The 15,232-nt window shown below is 54.4% G+C and overlaps 1 protein-coding gene across 1 annotated transcript; it reads right to left on the reverse strand.

The window, feature by feature from the left end:
* Positions 1-399: 399 nt before the first annotated feature.
* On the reverse strand, positions 400-12,007 carry LOC123032783 (zona pellucida sperm-binding protein 3-like). The gene is made up of 11 exons (XM_044448896.1): positions 11,935-12,007; positions 10,490-10,686; positions 8,950-9,062; positions 7,216-7,301; positions 6,144-6,324; positions 5,777-5,885; positions 4,040-4,131; positions 2,706-2,800; positions 2,018-2,177; positions 865-956; positions 400-596 (listed from the first exon to the last, which is right to left on the reverse strand). The coding sequence occupies exons 1-11, from the start codon at positions 12,005-12,007 to the stop codon at positions 400-402; spliced, it is 1,395 nt and encodes a 464-aa protein (XP_044304831.1).
* Between the last annotated feature and the right edge of the window lie 3,225 nt (positions 12,008-15,232).

The raw sequence follows: 15,232 nt of genomic DNA on the forward strand, positions 1-15,232 counted from the left end.
GAACAGGCACCTGGTTCTGACAGTGTTGGCTTGTGGATTTTGAGGGCCCTTGGGGAAGACCCCCCAACCGCCCCCTCCCTCAGGGGCCCCCTTCTTCCCACCAGGGCCCCGATCCGCGTGCTCCTCCCGCTCCGCGCCTCCACCCTCCTCTGGGTTGGGGCAAAAGGCCGGTTAGCAAACGGGCTGCGCTGCTGAGCGGAGGAAAGCGTTTGGGGGCCTTCCCGGGGGGCCCGCTGAGGCACGGGCACCCAGCGGGGCCCAGGTGTGCCTACCGGGCGCCAGTCCTGGCCCCCACGGGAGACCCTGGCCGGCGCCGGCCGCGAGACAAGCCGCGCCTCCCTCGCTCCCGCCGGCCCCCCCCCCCCCAAGACACAGCCAGGCGCACGTGTCGCTGACGCTTTATTCCGCTCGGTCCGCGCTGGCGCTGCGCCCGCCGCGATCCTGCTCGGCAGCCGGCGGCCCCCGCGGCGCGGGGCGGGCCGCCTCCCTGGAGCGCAGGCAGCGCCTCCTCCGGTAGCCGCTGCAGAGGCAGAAGCCCAAGGACAGTGTGGCCACAGCTGCCCCCTCCAGGACCAGGGCGCCCACCGCCGGCGGCATCCCGGGCCGCTGCCCACCTGCCGGGAAAGGGGAGAGTTCGGCTGCGGGGCGCTGGGGCGGCCGCGAAGACCAGCCCCGGCTGCACCGCCTGCAAGCGGGAGGCGCCGGCGGGGCCCCCGCAGAGCTGAGCGCGGAGGGGCGACGGAGCCGTCCCCTCCGGGGCAAGGCCAGCCCGGCTGGGCGGCTTCCCGCCTGCCCTGCCCTCCTGCTGCTGCTCCCAAGCCACAGGCAGGGGCTGCAGCGCCCGCGGCTCCCCCCGCCCCGTGCCCTGTAGCCCACGCACTGCCTCCTCCCTCCCCCCACAACCGCGGAACAAGCAATGATGCGAGCTGCTGCTGCTCTCTCTCTCTTGCACCCGCCTGCAAGCCCAGGCCCAGCTTGAGAGGTGCCCGTAGCTCCCCCGCAGCAACCTGCCCGCCTGGCCTCCGCGCCTCCGGAGCCGAACGTGCGCTGACGGCATTTGCTCCGTACAACGCAGCTCGGCAGACCATCCAGCGCGGCATCCATCCTCCCCCCCAAGTGCTTCAGATCTGACGGGACGTACAGAGTCTGAAGAACATCCGTGGTGCACGGGACACAAGGTTTTCCCTTCGCGTGGGCCTTGGCGAGGAGCCCTGGGGTGGGGGGAACGGGGGGGGGGCTTCAGCCCATGAGCCACTTGAAGGTCACGCCCATGGCCTGACTCCGTTGTGAATCTGAGGACTTCAAACCCCGCTCCCCATCTTGGTGCCTTCCAGAGGTGCTGGTCTACAACTCCCACAATCCCCCAAGGCAGCATCGTGGGTGGAATCTGGGAGCTGGAGGCCAAAACATCTGGAGAGCATTAGATTGGCAAAGGCAGATGAAAAGGATTCCTCCCCCAAACATTTAGGAACCAAAGTACACACTAATGAGTCTTTTTATCTCAGGCACAGTTATTAACATGCAAAGTACATCAGGAGCTGGGGGCTCATTTCACAAGTGAGATCAAAGCAGGTGCGGAGGTAAATCATTTGGGCAGGGAAACCCCTCTTCTGAAGCCAGTATTTAAACAATACTTATGTTCACAGATCATGCAAACAGGCCCCATTTTGCAGTTCTAACAACCAACTCAAGGAAAAGCTTCTTTTTCAGGGAAGTTTCCAAGACATGTGTGTACAGTAAAAATGCACAAAAAGTCATTACTTTTCTAGGATGCTCATATTGTCGTGCTTTACTCTGTGGAGGCAGTACACACTGAGCGGCATTTTTTTAAAAATGTGCATTTCCCTATTTCCTGTTCTTAATCAAATAATGAAAATGCAGCACAGTCCAGGATAAGAAAGCAGATGACCTCTCCCCACCCCACCCCACCCACCTGCTCAGATGCTGTTACTTGTCGGCATCTGCCCAGCAGATGCAATTTGCCTGTTAAAACCTGCTTCTGGATGCAAAGACTTACTGGTGTACCTTGGCCTTACAAACCTTACCTTTATGACTCTTGACAGCAAAGTTGCTGTTTGAATCCCACGCGGACTGGCCTCCATTTCTAGTGGACTTCCGAATTGTCAAGCGACCAATGACCACACTGGATTGCAGTGGACTGACTCCCACCGGAGAACCTGAAACAGTGAGAAGCTCTTTTTTCCTTCAGGTTTAGAAAGGGAGAGGGCCAGCCTCCCTCCATCACACTGCAGTCCCATCAGACAGACACTGGGGCTTAAAGAGAGGTTTATTGCTCTACGGCGTTTTGCGAAACAAGCAGGGCATTTGCCATCCACTTTGAGACTTTCATTTTATGAAATGAGTGTTTTCAGGTCTCCTTCACTGAAGAGAAACGTTCTAGGGAGGGACTGCAGCTCAATGATCGAAATTCAGCACCGGGCAGCTGCAGTCTGGAAAACCACGGCAGTCGTAACCCTCGGCAAGCTGGCCCCGGCCCGCTAGAAGGCCGTTCCAGAGACCATCCTGGGGCCTTTACTGGACCATTTCTAGTTCAGAAGCAGAATCAAGCAGCCCCATCCCCTCTTACAGAAGAATCTGGCTTCCCTGGTAACCAGGAACTTGGCGCAAAAAAGACTCAGCACGTCGGGAAAGACCCGCTGAGTTCCTGCCTTACAGCTTTGTGACCACATCAAGGAGATCGCTACCTCCGCTGTCGCGCTTATGCCGAGATCCGGCAGCCTGGCACACGGAATCACAGCAGCTGCACACAGAACTGGTGGGATCGTCCAGATGCTCCCATCTGAAAAAGAGCAGAAGGACCCCAGCTTGGAAATCCAGGTGGGCCACGTGGCATCCATGGGCAGTTCAGGAATCGTTCACCAGCTGCTGCAGGGAAAGGGGCTGGGCGGGCTCCCGGTCTTTCTGGGCGCATCTGGGGTGCTGAGAATCATGGGTGCTCTCACAAAATGGCTGCCATGGCAGGAGGTTGCCTATTCAGAAGAGGGCTTCCTCTGGCGGCTGCAGCCATTTTGCTGAAGACAAAGTGAAGCTAAAAGAGAAGTGGGTCAAAGGAGGCAGAGAGTGGGTCGAAATGCCCCAGCACAAACCCCACTTTCTGCACCCACAGTGCTCTGCTCCAGCACCTGCTTCACAGACAACAAGATGGCAAGTCTCAAAGACAAAACCAGCCCCGAGCGGAGGTTGAACGTGTCTCCAATCGTTGCGTCATGGATCATGCTGGCAAAAGTGAACTCCATTCCCTTCAGGACATGGTTGTCGTGGAAACCTTAAGCAGCAGTGTTCAAAACTTAAGCAAGGAAGGGCAGGGAGACCATGCTGCACCCCAAAGGATCTTCCCTGCGAGGCCCCTTTCTTCTCCCTGCCTCAGTCGGCACCATCTTCACTCCCATGGAGCACAAGGCCTTTCTTTCCACACACAGCTTGGTGTGGGCTCCAGCACCAGTGCCACAGCCCTGGGGAGCAGTGCAGGGCCCGGAACACCACCCAGACCTCGGGGGGTTCAGCCTGACTCCCTTTCGGAGCAGCTTGGGGACCGCATTCCAGTGGAAACAGGGCCAAAGACAGAAGGGGAGTAGCCAAAATGTCATTTCCAGTCTAATGCTCCTATTTATTTGTATCCTGCCTTTTTTCCTTCCAAGGAATGCAAGCCCGCTCACATCCCCCTCCTCTTCCTGCCATCCTTGCAACAACAGCCCTGTGAGGTAGGCTGGGCTGAGAGGCTGTGTCTGGCCCAAAGCCAAGTGGGGACGAGCGTCCAGTTCTGCTGAGTGCCAGCCCCACCCTCTTAACCGCTGCACGCCAGGCCTTTAGGACAGAGAAGCCCTCCAGAAGCCTTGGGCAGTTGTGTTATCCGCAGCTGCCTGCAGCTCCAGCCTTTCAACCAGCAGCCCCTTCCTCCGAGGACGAGCCTAGATCCTGGAGGGGCCTCACATCCCGGGAATGGCCCCCGGGTGCTGGCCTGCTTACAAGGAGCTCCCGGCCCCTCCTACAAAAGAAGTGGTTTCCCACAATCCCTTACCTACTGACATCTCGGCGAAAGGAGCAGGCCTTCCTCGTGGGGTCAGAGAGGACTTTTGGATCCCAGACTAGGACTTGGCAGTGTAGGTAGATCTGGAAGAGCAAGATTGCGGCAAAGCTCAGCTAGCAATTCCCTCTGAAACCACAAAACCCAGCCCCACTGTTGATCGGGTCACTGTTTGGGGTGCACACCACGTAGGGACGTTGCATTTTCAGCTTGCCTAGTGACACTGGGTGCTTTCAGAGGGGTGTGGAGAGTCCAAAATGGCAGGCTTCACCTTTTCTTTCCTTGACTGATCCCTGAAGTCCACCCCCAGAGCAGGAGCAAAATGGGCTTTCTTCCCAGGTGTTCCTTTTGTCCATCTTAAATGAGTTGAGCAGCACTTTAGCTGCTGCTCTCATTAGAATCTGGGCTGTCCGAAGCCTTGGCTGTTCTGCACTGACCTCCCTTCTCCCCAGCCCTCCTCTGTGCTGTGGGCATTTCAGAACATTGGCTAGTCCCACAGTGGCCATCCAGCTGCCTGCAGGAACCCACAGGCAGGACAGGAGTGCAACAGCTCCCCTGCCCATGTTCCCCAGCAACCGGCACACAAGGACAGAGTGCTTCTGATCCTGGAGACGGCTGGGAGCCATCAGGACTGTAGCCATGGATAGCCTTCTCCTCCGGGAATTTGTCCAAGTCCCTTTCAAAGTCATCCTGACTGGGGGCCGAAGCGACATCCTCGACCCTTCCCTTGCAGAGCAAGACTAGAACTCCTGTGGGTTGCAGCCTCCATCTCTATGCCACATGGCCCTTTATTCTTTGGAAGACTGCCCAAATATGCCAGAAGGACCCTCAGATCCAGGCACAACAGCCTAAATGGCCTCGGGTAAAAAATCTCTGCTATTCGATTCATTTTAGACCATCTGGTCACCAAAGTTCTTTGGGCAGCACACATGCAGATTAAAACCATAAAGTGTAAAGTCACAATGAAATATGAAGATAACACAGAATAATGCAAATTAAGATCAGCTGCATGTAATATCTTAAGCAGCAGAAAATAAAACTGTGCCGTGATCTAAGCACACTGAAACATTTCTTTAAAAGCTAGAGAGCATGAGAAGATCTTTACAGGACATCGGAAAGGCCGTCACAGGCATGCCAGGTGATTCTCTATGGTGTGGGCATCACACACACAGGTGCCACTGCCAAAAGAGCCCTCTCGCAGCCAACCACCTTGCCTCATGGGCAGGGCACCCCGAGAAGACCGGGCACGTATGGGGAAGACCTTCGGGTAACCTGACTCCAAGCTGTTGGCTTTGAACTGGGCCTGGAAACAGACCGGGCGCTTCTGCAGGTGGCAAAGTTCAGGCATGGCGTGAGCTTCTGGCCAGACCTGAGTAACCATCCAGCCGCCTTGCTTGGGCTGGGCAACTCGCAGCCTTCCACAGTTCTGCCTTACTACAGCTGCCACCAGCACTAGCCAGCAGAGCCAGTGGTGGGGCATGATGGGAGTTGTAGGCCAAAAATCTGACAGATCAATGCATGCAAGCATGGCCGTGTACTTTGTAAGGGCACGGGAGGCACCGCAGCAAGTTCCTCGCTCTCCAGACCCCAAAATGATGCGCTAGGGGAATGGCAGCTCCCTGCGGAAGGGTCTCCGCATCAGAAAGCTGGTCAAATCCAGCCCTTCAGGCAGCAATACCCGCATGCAGGACCAGGAATGACGCTTGGAACCCTGCTAGTGCAGCTACTTACATCTGTGTCAACCCCCACAAATTCAAAGGCCTGCAGAGAGAGATGGATCACTTCAGGAGTCCTTCTTGGGAGGAACCAGGTATTGGCCACCTTGCCGTCCACAACGCACCTGCCCCAAGCCCAAGAGACAAAGCACATCAGAGCCAAAGAACAGGCGTGTCTGCAGGAGGGTCGTTAGAAACACACAAGCATGTAGACGGTTCCCAGCCGCTCCGTGCAGACAGAGAAGCGCCAACCCCGGCGGCATGGGCACCTTAGAAACGGCTCCCAGCCCTTGATTCTGAAAGAAGTCGAGGGAGCGGCACATGGACACGCTGTCCCTTGTACCCGGGCGAATGGCGGGACTGAGCCTGCATGGCGCTCTCACCCGTGGTTTGCAACAATGCTGTAGTTCTGGGGCGATTTGCTCAGCTCTGGCGTGGCGGCCGCTGTGCACTCATCCACAAAAACCCGCAGAGGCTGGTGGAAGAAACTCTGCACCGCGAACTTGATGTGGATCTGGGAGCCCAGGGGAAAGGCCTTGGTGTGGGATGGAGCGCTGAAATCCTCTGCAAAGAGACGAGGGGCTGCCCGTGAGCCGGGATGCTCACAGCATGCAGGGACTCTCCAAGACAGCCGTTCTTCTCGGGCTTGTCCCCTCCCGGAACACATGCAAGGGACCGACGCTTCCGACTGGCATTGCCAAATGTTTCATATTTGGATTCCCTTTATGCTTTGGGGAAAGGACCTGAAGGTTGCCTCCTCCTGATCGCACACAGTTTCCTGAAGGTCATCAGTGGAGGAATGAGGAAATGCCAGTGGAAGAATTGATTTTAAGGAAGGTACTGGACTGTGCAAAAATGGACAGATTGACTTTATCTCTTAAGGAAAGAGAAGAAACATATTACCAAATGTGGGACTTTTTCTATCAATGGCTAGAGAAGCAGGATTACACTTTGGGCTGAAATATATATTAACTGTAGAGAGAATAAGATAATAACCCAGTCTTTTGAATGATTATTTGTTTTATATGTAGACAATAATTTTAAAAATCTTTTAAAAAATCAGTGAAGACACTCCAGTTCCTCTATTCTATGCACTGCAGGGCAGTCTGGACATGTGCTAGTGACAGACAGTGCACCAGCTGGCATTTCTGAGTCCAAATGGAAGTGCTGCCTTTATCTCTTTGAAGCATTAAATAGTCTGGGCCCAGGTTACTTGCAGGATTGCCTGCTCCTCACCAGCCTCCCCCCAATCCGAGGTCATCAGAAGAAGCCCTTCTCATCTTGGGCAGTTAGACTGGTGAGGACAGGGCACAGGGCCTTCTCTGTGTTGGCCCCACCTATCTGGAATCAGCGTCAGGCCTCTTATTTGCAGGAAACAGCATTTTAATCCGCCCTGAGCTTTCAGGGATCAAGCAGAGGCAGCAAGCAATCTTTCACCCAGGAGGAGCTGCTCACCATTCATGAGTTGCACAGTGAACATCAGCAGGCTGGAAGCAGACAGGTGGCCGGTCACTGACACCTGCGTGGGAACGTGATCTGCCCTAGGAGGCAGGAAAGGATGCTTAGACTTGCAGGGCAAAAACTCAGCGACAGACATTCGCAGCAAAACACCTTGATATGAACCATGGTTCTCAACATCTGTGGGAGGGGGACCCCAATCCCCACTTGGAATTTTGAGGGAGTGTTGTGGGTCCCCCCATAATATGGCTGGGGGCCACGAGGGCTTGTCCAGTCATAAAAATGGCTACTACACCAGTCATGGCTGGGTTCCAAGCACTCAGTTCGCAGAAGGCAAGCGTGTGAAATCGAAAGAAGTAACTCGTCCAAGAACTAATAGACAAAACTGAAGATAAACAAAGAGGGTCTCAGAGGGGGGCACTTTCTTTGCAGCGTGGCGCCTGCTAGCTATTTTTAAAGGGTATTTTCTTACATAAGCGATCTTAAGAGAGTAATTTGGAAAGGAAGGGCCCCGGGGAGGCACCAAAATGGGAGTCTGCCGGCACTCTGGTGCCCAGCTTGGGGACTTGAGGCAAGACCCCTGAGAACAAGGAGCTCCCCCACATTTTGTCCAGAAGTATCTCATTTTGGCAAATTGAGAGAGATGTGTAAAGGCGCGAATTAAGTGCTGGGGCAATCCCTGTGAGCCCACTCAGAAGCAAGCCCTGCCACGCGCAACAGGATTCACTCCCAAGTGAGCGTGTCCGTGCTTCCAGCCTTGGTCATCATGCGATGGGGAAGAAGCCCATTCCATTTGCACTTGAATGTGAGCTTGCCCATATTACTCCTTTGGACCGATTTGTCAAGAAGAATTCCGTTATCTTTTGAAATTCACCTTTCTCCAAATGGTGCAACGGGGTTCCCCAATCAAAAAGTGCACACACGCAATTTTCCTTGATACACACCCTCACACACACAGCATCTGAAAGTGTGTGTGTGTGTGTGGCAAAATTCCAAACAGAAATGTTTAAATAAAGCAAAATGGGCATGAAAATGCCCACACTTAAAAAAAAATCCTCAGAAGAACCTCAGAAAAATGAGAAATGGAGACGCAAAAATGGACAGATTTGGGCATCTTTCCTGGACCCTTCATGCAGGTCAGGTGCTTTTTGCTTTGAGAAGCAGCATCTGAACATCCATCGCAGGAAGCCTTAAGGTCCCTTCAAGGTGCAATCCTGTGCGTGTTCAGGCAGAAAAATGCTCTGGGAGTTGTGGGCCTTTTCTCTGCCAAAAGAGAAAACAGGCGGCGCCTTAAGAACATCGCTTTCGGCTTCAAATTTCTCAAAGGCAGACTTATTTTGGAGATATTCTGGAGGGCACCAAGCCACAGAAAGATGCTCCAGGACGAGAGCTCCTGGCCTGCCCTTAACCAGCTCACTGGACTCGTCCCATTTTAGGTCACATTTTTAACCTGAGCAGCTAATCATTTCAGACTCCATTAAAAGGAAGTCCTTTTTCTGTATTGGTTTTGCTTAAGGATTCCAGTTCCTTGTCTTGATCTGTAAGCTGCTCGGAATATCGACTGCTAGGTAGACAAATTTAGTAGATCAGATGAAAGGTTACAGCACCTGATCAGGATGAGCTCATCTTGCTATGAAAAAGGCATGCTCTGGATCAGAGCACTTCTGCATCTGTCCCACCCCGACACATCTGGCTTCAACCCTCCCCAGCAACAGCCTTCCCAGTGCTTACCTGACATCTGTACAGTTGATCCGCTCGGCAAAAGGGCGGCTGTGGACTCTGCCTTGGGCGGATGGTGGGGCATAGATCAGGTGGGCAGAGTGCTCGACCCTCCTGCCCGACGCCTGTTGGAATCAGACCCGGAGGTTCACCTCAAGATGCCCATGTTAAGTCTAAGGACCCATGTCCCCACCAAAACAGCTGCACTGCTCAAGGGCCTCCTAGGCTCGCTTCCCTCTGTACCACCAAGCTAGTCCTCAGACCAACCTTCTTTGATCTAGCAGTCTCCCAGTGAATGCAACTACACGTACAGCTTCCATCATCCCTAGCCAGCATGGCTGGGGGTGATGGAAACTGGAGGAATACACAACTGGAGGGAGCAAACTGGAAAAGACTGTTCTAGGAGAAGCACCGAGAGGCTGGCCCATTCCGTGCTGTTCATGCTGCTCCTTGCTCTTGCGCATCCTCCAAAATGCTCCTCTGTTTGGCTTGCTGCTGCAGGTCAAACAAGGGAGCCCAAGTTAACTCAGTCAGCCGGCGGTTTGCCCAGGTTTCTGGGGTGTGCTCCCATGCCTCTTGCCTGGACCAGAAACCAAACCCTTGCGTCATCTTCCTCCGGGAGAACAAGGGTAGGCATAGAGCCAGAAGGGGCCTCCCGGGCCATCTAGTCTGACCCTCCAGCTGGCTCCGCTCAGGATATGCCCACCATGCGCATGCCCAGTCTGTCCTTGAGCACCCCCACTGATGGGGCCCCCACCACCTCCTGTGGAAGCCCAGTCCATACCCTCGGGGTCCTAGCCATCAGGAAGTACTTCCTGGCACCAAAATGGAACCTTGGGGCATGGTTGGACCCCACTCCCAGGGCCCTCATCCCAACAGGGGCCCTGGGGCAAAAGCCCCCAGGCTTGCTCCTCCTCCTCTTCACTGGCCTTGCACTCTGGCTGAGATAACAGCAGTGGTGAGGAGGAAGCGCAGGAGATGCCTGGCTCCCTTGCTCCCTGGGTCTCTGCTGCAAGCAAGCAAGAAGCAGCGATGGCGAGGAGGAGGAGGAGGGCGGCGGTGGCTACCATGGCCGTGAGAAGGCGGACTCATGAGGGCGGCCCCATGGAGGGTGTCTTGCTCAGAAGTCCTCACAGCCCCGGAGCCAGCATGCAGCGTCTCCTGGGGCACTGCAGGCTGCTCTGAATGGCACCCCAGAACTCTCTAAGTGCCTTGTAAAAGCTACTTTGTACTCCTCTACAACTGCAGCAGCTTCTCATAGACTCGTCGGGCAGCAGAAGCAGACAATCTGGAGCTGCCCAGATGTGCCAGGCAATTCCTGCACAGTGGCCCTGCTGGCTGGTGCTGATGGGAATGATGGCCCAGAACATCTGGAGGGCAGGCTGCCTCTCTACTCAGGGCTGGGTACCAAGTGCTCAGCCAGGAGCTGTGGGGTCTGTGGGGCCAGCCACAGCCAAGCCTTATGCTCAGACCACACCATGCCCCCCACACGGCAGGTTGAAGGTCTTCAGCTCCAGCCTGCCCTGCCACTGGCGCTCACCTGCACACTCACCAGCCGTGCAAAGCCACACTCCTTCAAGCGGTACTGGAAGTGGAAGAGGCCCTTGGCGTCGTTCTCAAAGGATGGGGAGCAGCTGCCCAGGAACAGGTACTGTGGGTCCAGCCTGACACCGGCCCCCCAGGGGTCCATCTTGACAACCAAGTGGATGCTGGTGCCATTGCAATCATAGTCCACCGAGGTGGCAGGTACTGAAGGAGAAAGAGGTGTCGAGGTGAATAGAAAGCTGAAGCAAAGCAACCTGATTTCAACCAGCATCAACCTTATTTCAAGGCAGTGGAAGAACAACTCCGAGGCCAGGGTTCAAGTCTCTCTTACTCAGCCCATGATATCTCTGGGTGACCTCAGGCCCATCATCCTCAGTCGAACCCATCCCAGAGTCACAGGGGGCTCAGTAAGATGAACAATGTGCAATGCAAGCATATGATTCACAGCAGAGAGGAGCAGAGCCCAGCCAGTTAATGAAAGAGAATTGCGGAGTTCAAGGTCACCTGGTCCAGCCCCTGCCAAAGCAGCCAGCTTGCTGCCAGGTTGTAGCCACTCAAGGTCTGCTCGCCAGGGAGCAGCCCATGCAGCCCGCTCGCTCTTAGCGGGCTGGGGAGGCACATTTGTTTCTTGGTTTGCTGGTGCAGTGGTAAGACAGTAACACGCCATAGCAAGAACGGGTCAGAGTCGGTCTTGCTTCAGACATGACAACAAAGTGTTATTGCATTTAACAATTGGGAGGCAAAAGCTTCCCAATTCAACCTCATGTCCAGAGAGGAGAAGCCATGGATAGGGGACAAAAGGAGCGGTTCTTGAACACAATGTACCTGGAGAGCGCCTGGTTGGGGAAAGCTGGTTTGGGGCTGTGTGTGAACACAGCCACTGTTGCACCTTACAGGCTGTTGTAAGTACTAGAGCCAGATAATGGCAGCCTGTTGAGCCTATTAGCTTTCCAGATTCACCAGGGAAGAGCAATCAAGGCAAGCTTCCCCACCCACAAATAACAGCCCTCCTTCCCACCTCTGTCATACACCTGACACGGCAGTTTTCCTCCATCAGAGAACTTGTGCCTTCCATTTCCCACATCTACAAAGGTCAAACCTGTTCAGACTTCCCTAATGTGTCCCCCACCATGTGTTGGACTACAACTCCCATAATGCTAGCCTTCTCCTACATTGGCTGGGCCTATGGGAGTTGGAGCCCAACACTTCTGGAGGGTGCCCCACTGGGGAAGGCTAAACTAGAGAATAGTAACACCTAGCACAGCTTTCTCTCCCTACACTTCCAGAGCTTCCATAGGTGAGGGGGGCACAGAGAAGGGGCACCCCACATCCTTTTCCATTGAGAAAAAAAGCCTCAATTTCAGCAGAAGCAGTCAGAACCCTGTAAAAAGCCCTATGCACTGAACTTTCTGCACAGCCCAACCCTGTACCCCCAGAAAATGTGCCAGTTACCCCTCTGAGCTGCAGCAGGAACCGTCAAACTGCAGGCCAAGACCGCAAAGAGCCCCCGGCACAGCCCGGTCATGGTGGTGCGCTTAGCTGGCCTGGAGGAGGAAGGAGCCCTCCTGGCCACTCCTGGGGGGCATCCTTTTATCCTCTACTGGCCCCGCCCACTCCTGGCCAGCTCCCCAACCAGCCCCTGATGCTGTTCCTTTAACCACAGCTTGTGTGCCGTCCTTGGCAGCTGATTGCATTATCTCCTTGCTCACTTGGGGATTTCCACAAAGCAAGCTGTTCTTAAAGGCCAGGAACAGCCGGATCCATCTTTTCTGCCCAGTGAGGAACTCTTAGCAGCAGCTACAGGAGTCTGGTGCTTGGTAGGCTTCGGCAGGTCCTCGGGCCGGTCATGTCCAATGGCCACCTCTCTCTGGGAGGCAACCTTTTCTGTGCCATGGCTTCTGGCTCCTCAAGCTCCTCTTCTCGTGGCCAGACGCTTGCTTGTTTGGCAGGCAGTGATCCAGCGAGAACCATTTCCACTGCTCCTGCTTGCCTCTTTGTGCTCCTGGCCAGAGCGAAGAGGAGGTGAGCAAGCGGGCTGTGATGCAGGACTGACCCTTGGCAGGTGCCCAGCCATGCTGACCCTGGATGCTGGTCCTGAGTTATGGGGTCTGTTTTTAGGGTGGCCAGAAGCAAAAGAGGATGGAGCGCCTGTGCCCTTAAGTTGTGCAGAAGCACTCCCCCCTCCCCTGTATTTAGCTTCCCTTTGGCTCAAAGGTGCACAAATACTTTTATAAACTATCAGCTTTAGAAGATTATTATAGCTATTATTGCTATGGATGATGATGTTGTTGTAGTTAATAATTCAAGTTTTGTACAATAGCTGAAGCTCTCTGGGAAATTTACAACAGCAGATAAACACAATAATATAAAATGCAGAATAACAATAACATTTTAAAAATACTGTAACATTTGAAAGCCACAAGTTCTTCCAATAAGGAAAACGTACCTTTAATAGTTGTCATGATGGATAAAGTTTGGGGTTTTGTTTTCTTGCTAACAGTTTATATCAGAGGTATTTTTAGTATAATAAATTGATATGTTGGACCCCTTTAGCTTTAATGCATATACTATGCTATTTTTTTTCCTGTTAGTCACCTCCAGAATATGCTGTATCATTGTGTAAGAAAATACATCTATATTGCACATCATCATGAATTATGATATTTCTTAATTATATCCTGAAGTGTGTAGTCTCCATTTGATTGTACCATTGCATGAACAGTGATGGCCTTTGGCTAAGAAATTAAGATTTTATTGTATGTTTAGGACTGCCACCTTTGCCATTTTTAGATCAGTCGTGGAAAAACTCCAGCCTGCCAAACTCATATCACAGGTGTTGGTTTCCTTTGCCTGAACCCTGAGGTCTTTTCCAGCTTGGAGCCGTGAGCAGCTGGGAAGAGGGATTGCGAAGGGAGTCTGTACATGGGCGAAGATGTTGTGTGTGAATTGGAGATGTGGAGGGCACATGCCAGGAGTAGCTCCACCAACCCGGTGGTGGCACATGGGCTCCAACATGCCAGCCCGGGGCATTTGGGCCCCTGGACCAGAAAGGGTTCCTAAGCCCAAGCCCAGTTTTATATGGACTTCTGCATCCTAATAGACATCTGAGGCTGCCTCATAATCCACGTATCCCACCCCTGGCTCTCCAAAGCGGAGGCCTTTCCCAGTGCTGCTAATATGCAGGGATGATCTGGGCATTGCACTGGGACTTGCTGATCAGCGTTCTCATCCCTTCCTGGCCATGATGCTCAGTGGGCGACTCTCAGCCCAACCTACCTCACAGGGTTGTTGTTGGGAGGATGAAATGGAGCAGAGGAGGACTGTGTTAGCAGCTTTGGGATCCTCACAGGATAGAAATGCCATGTACTACTTGAAGATGCAAAATCCTGAACTTGGGGCTGCGCATTCTGCAGCCCAGCGTGAGCTCTGCTCCACAGCCACATCATCTGCCCTAACGGGATTCAGGTGGTAGAGGGCATCAGGCATGGAGACGAAGTGGAGCCCTTGCAAGGGGTGAGGGAGAACTCAGCTTGCAGAATGATAGCCATCCTTTTTTTCTGTTAATGCAAACCTCTAAAGGGGCGCGCACACATGCACACACGCACTCACAAACAGCTCAGGGAGAACCAAACCTGTTCAGTAACCATGGAAAGTTGAGTATTAGTCAGTAAAGAAAACCAGCCAGAGAATTGCTCGGGCTCATCTCCAGCATCGCCGGGCAACTGCCCCAGCCCAGCCCCAGGGCTGGCACTTCCCTGGGAACCTCTCCTAGCGGAATGCTCTGGAAAGCCCAGGGCAGCTGTGTCGAGCTGCATTTCAGCTTCCCACAATTCCCAGTGTCACGAGGCGTTGCCACACTAGTGTGTTGCTCCAGCATGTTGTGAGATATTAACATGGCGGCTGCAGCCAGCTGCCCGGCACAGGACAGCTCCCAGATTGGCCCCGACGGAGGAGAGCAGGGCCACCAGAGCATCCTCTGACCAGAGGCAACCCCTTTTGGAGAGAACAGCTGACCAGAAGCCTGGGCAAGAGCGTGCCTGAGAGGGTGGGAGGATTCTTGCAAGGGTTTGTGGTCACCCTGCTTGGTTCTCTCTGGCTGGGTCCACAGATCACGACAAGCAGCGTGGCACGGTTACCACGATCTTTATCTCAGTGGTGGCGAGTCTCCTTCCTCCTCCACATCCTTCCCTTTCTGTCCCCAGGAGAGCCACCATGGGGAGGAATGAGGCTCCTCACTTTGACAGCCGCGGCGCTGAGCCCAATGTGGTTTGCTGTGGCTCAGTTGGGCAAAGAGGACTCGTGTGCTGAAGCACAGCAGAGAAGAGGAGGGAGCGGATCAGGCCCCCTTCTGCTTCCTGCTCCTCGCCGCCTCCACTCTTGCTGTCATGTGTGGGGGGGTGCCTGACGCAATCTCAGGCAAAAGGGGGGATGAGCTGGGTGGGGTGCAGAAAGGAACTGTGCCACTCAGCTGATGCGCCCTGGTGCCCCCGCTGCAGACATGCCCAAGAGAAGCACAGGAGAGGGGGGAGAACGGCTGGGCGGTGGTGCCCACTTGGGGGCAGCATGGCTCAGCTGATCCCCCTGCTGCCTCACTTCCTTGCTCCCACTTGCTGAAGAGGAACCCCAGCCCGGTGCCCACCAAACACCTTCCTCCCAGTGATAAGGGGGAGGCAGCACCCGATGCCTCTCCTTGCTCCCATGTGCAGGAGGCATCTCCAGCCTGGGGCTCCATCCACCTCCATGGAGTGTG

This window comes from Varanus komodoensis, unplaced genomic scaffold (assembly GCF_004798865.1).
Source record: "Varanus komodoensis strain SLA01 unplaced genomic scaffold, ASM479886v1 scaffold56, whole genome shotgun sequence".
Classification (NCBI taxonomy): Eukaryota; Metazoa; Chordata; class Lepidosauria; order Squamata; family Varanidae; genus Varanus; species Varanus komodoensis.

Bases quoted from the DNA above. Each gene is read 5' to 3' on its own strand.
- LOC123032783 (XM_044448896.1), bottom strand. From the start codon at position 12,007: ATGACCGGGCTGTGCCGGGGGCTCTTTGCGGTCTTGGCCTGCAGTTTG. The intron at 2,801-4,039 runs GTAAGGGATTGT...GCTCTTTTTCAG, and splicing joins TTTCGCCGAGATGTCAGTAG to ATGGGAGCATCTGGACGATC. The intron at 957-2,017 runs GTAAGTCTTTGC...CTGGGCTTGCAG, and splicing joins TGTAAGGCCAAGGTACACCA to GCGGGTGCAAGAGAGAGAGA.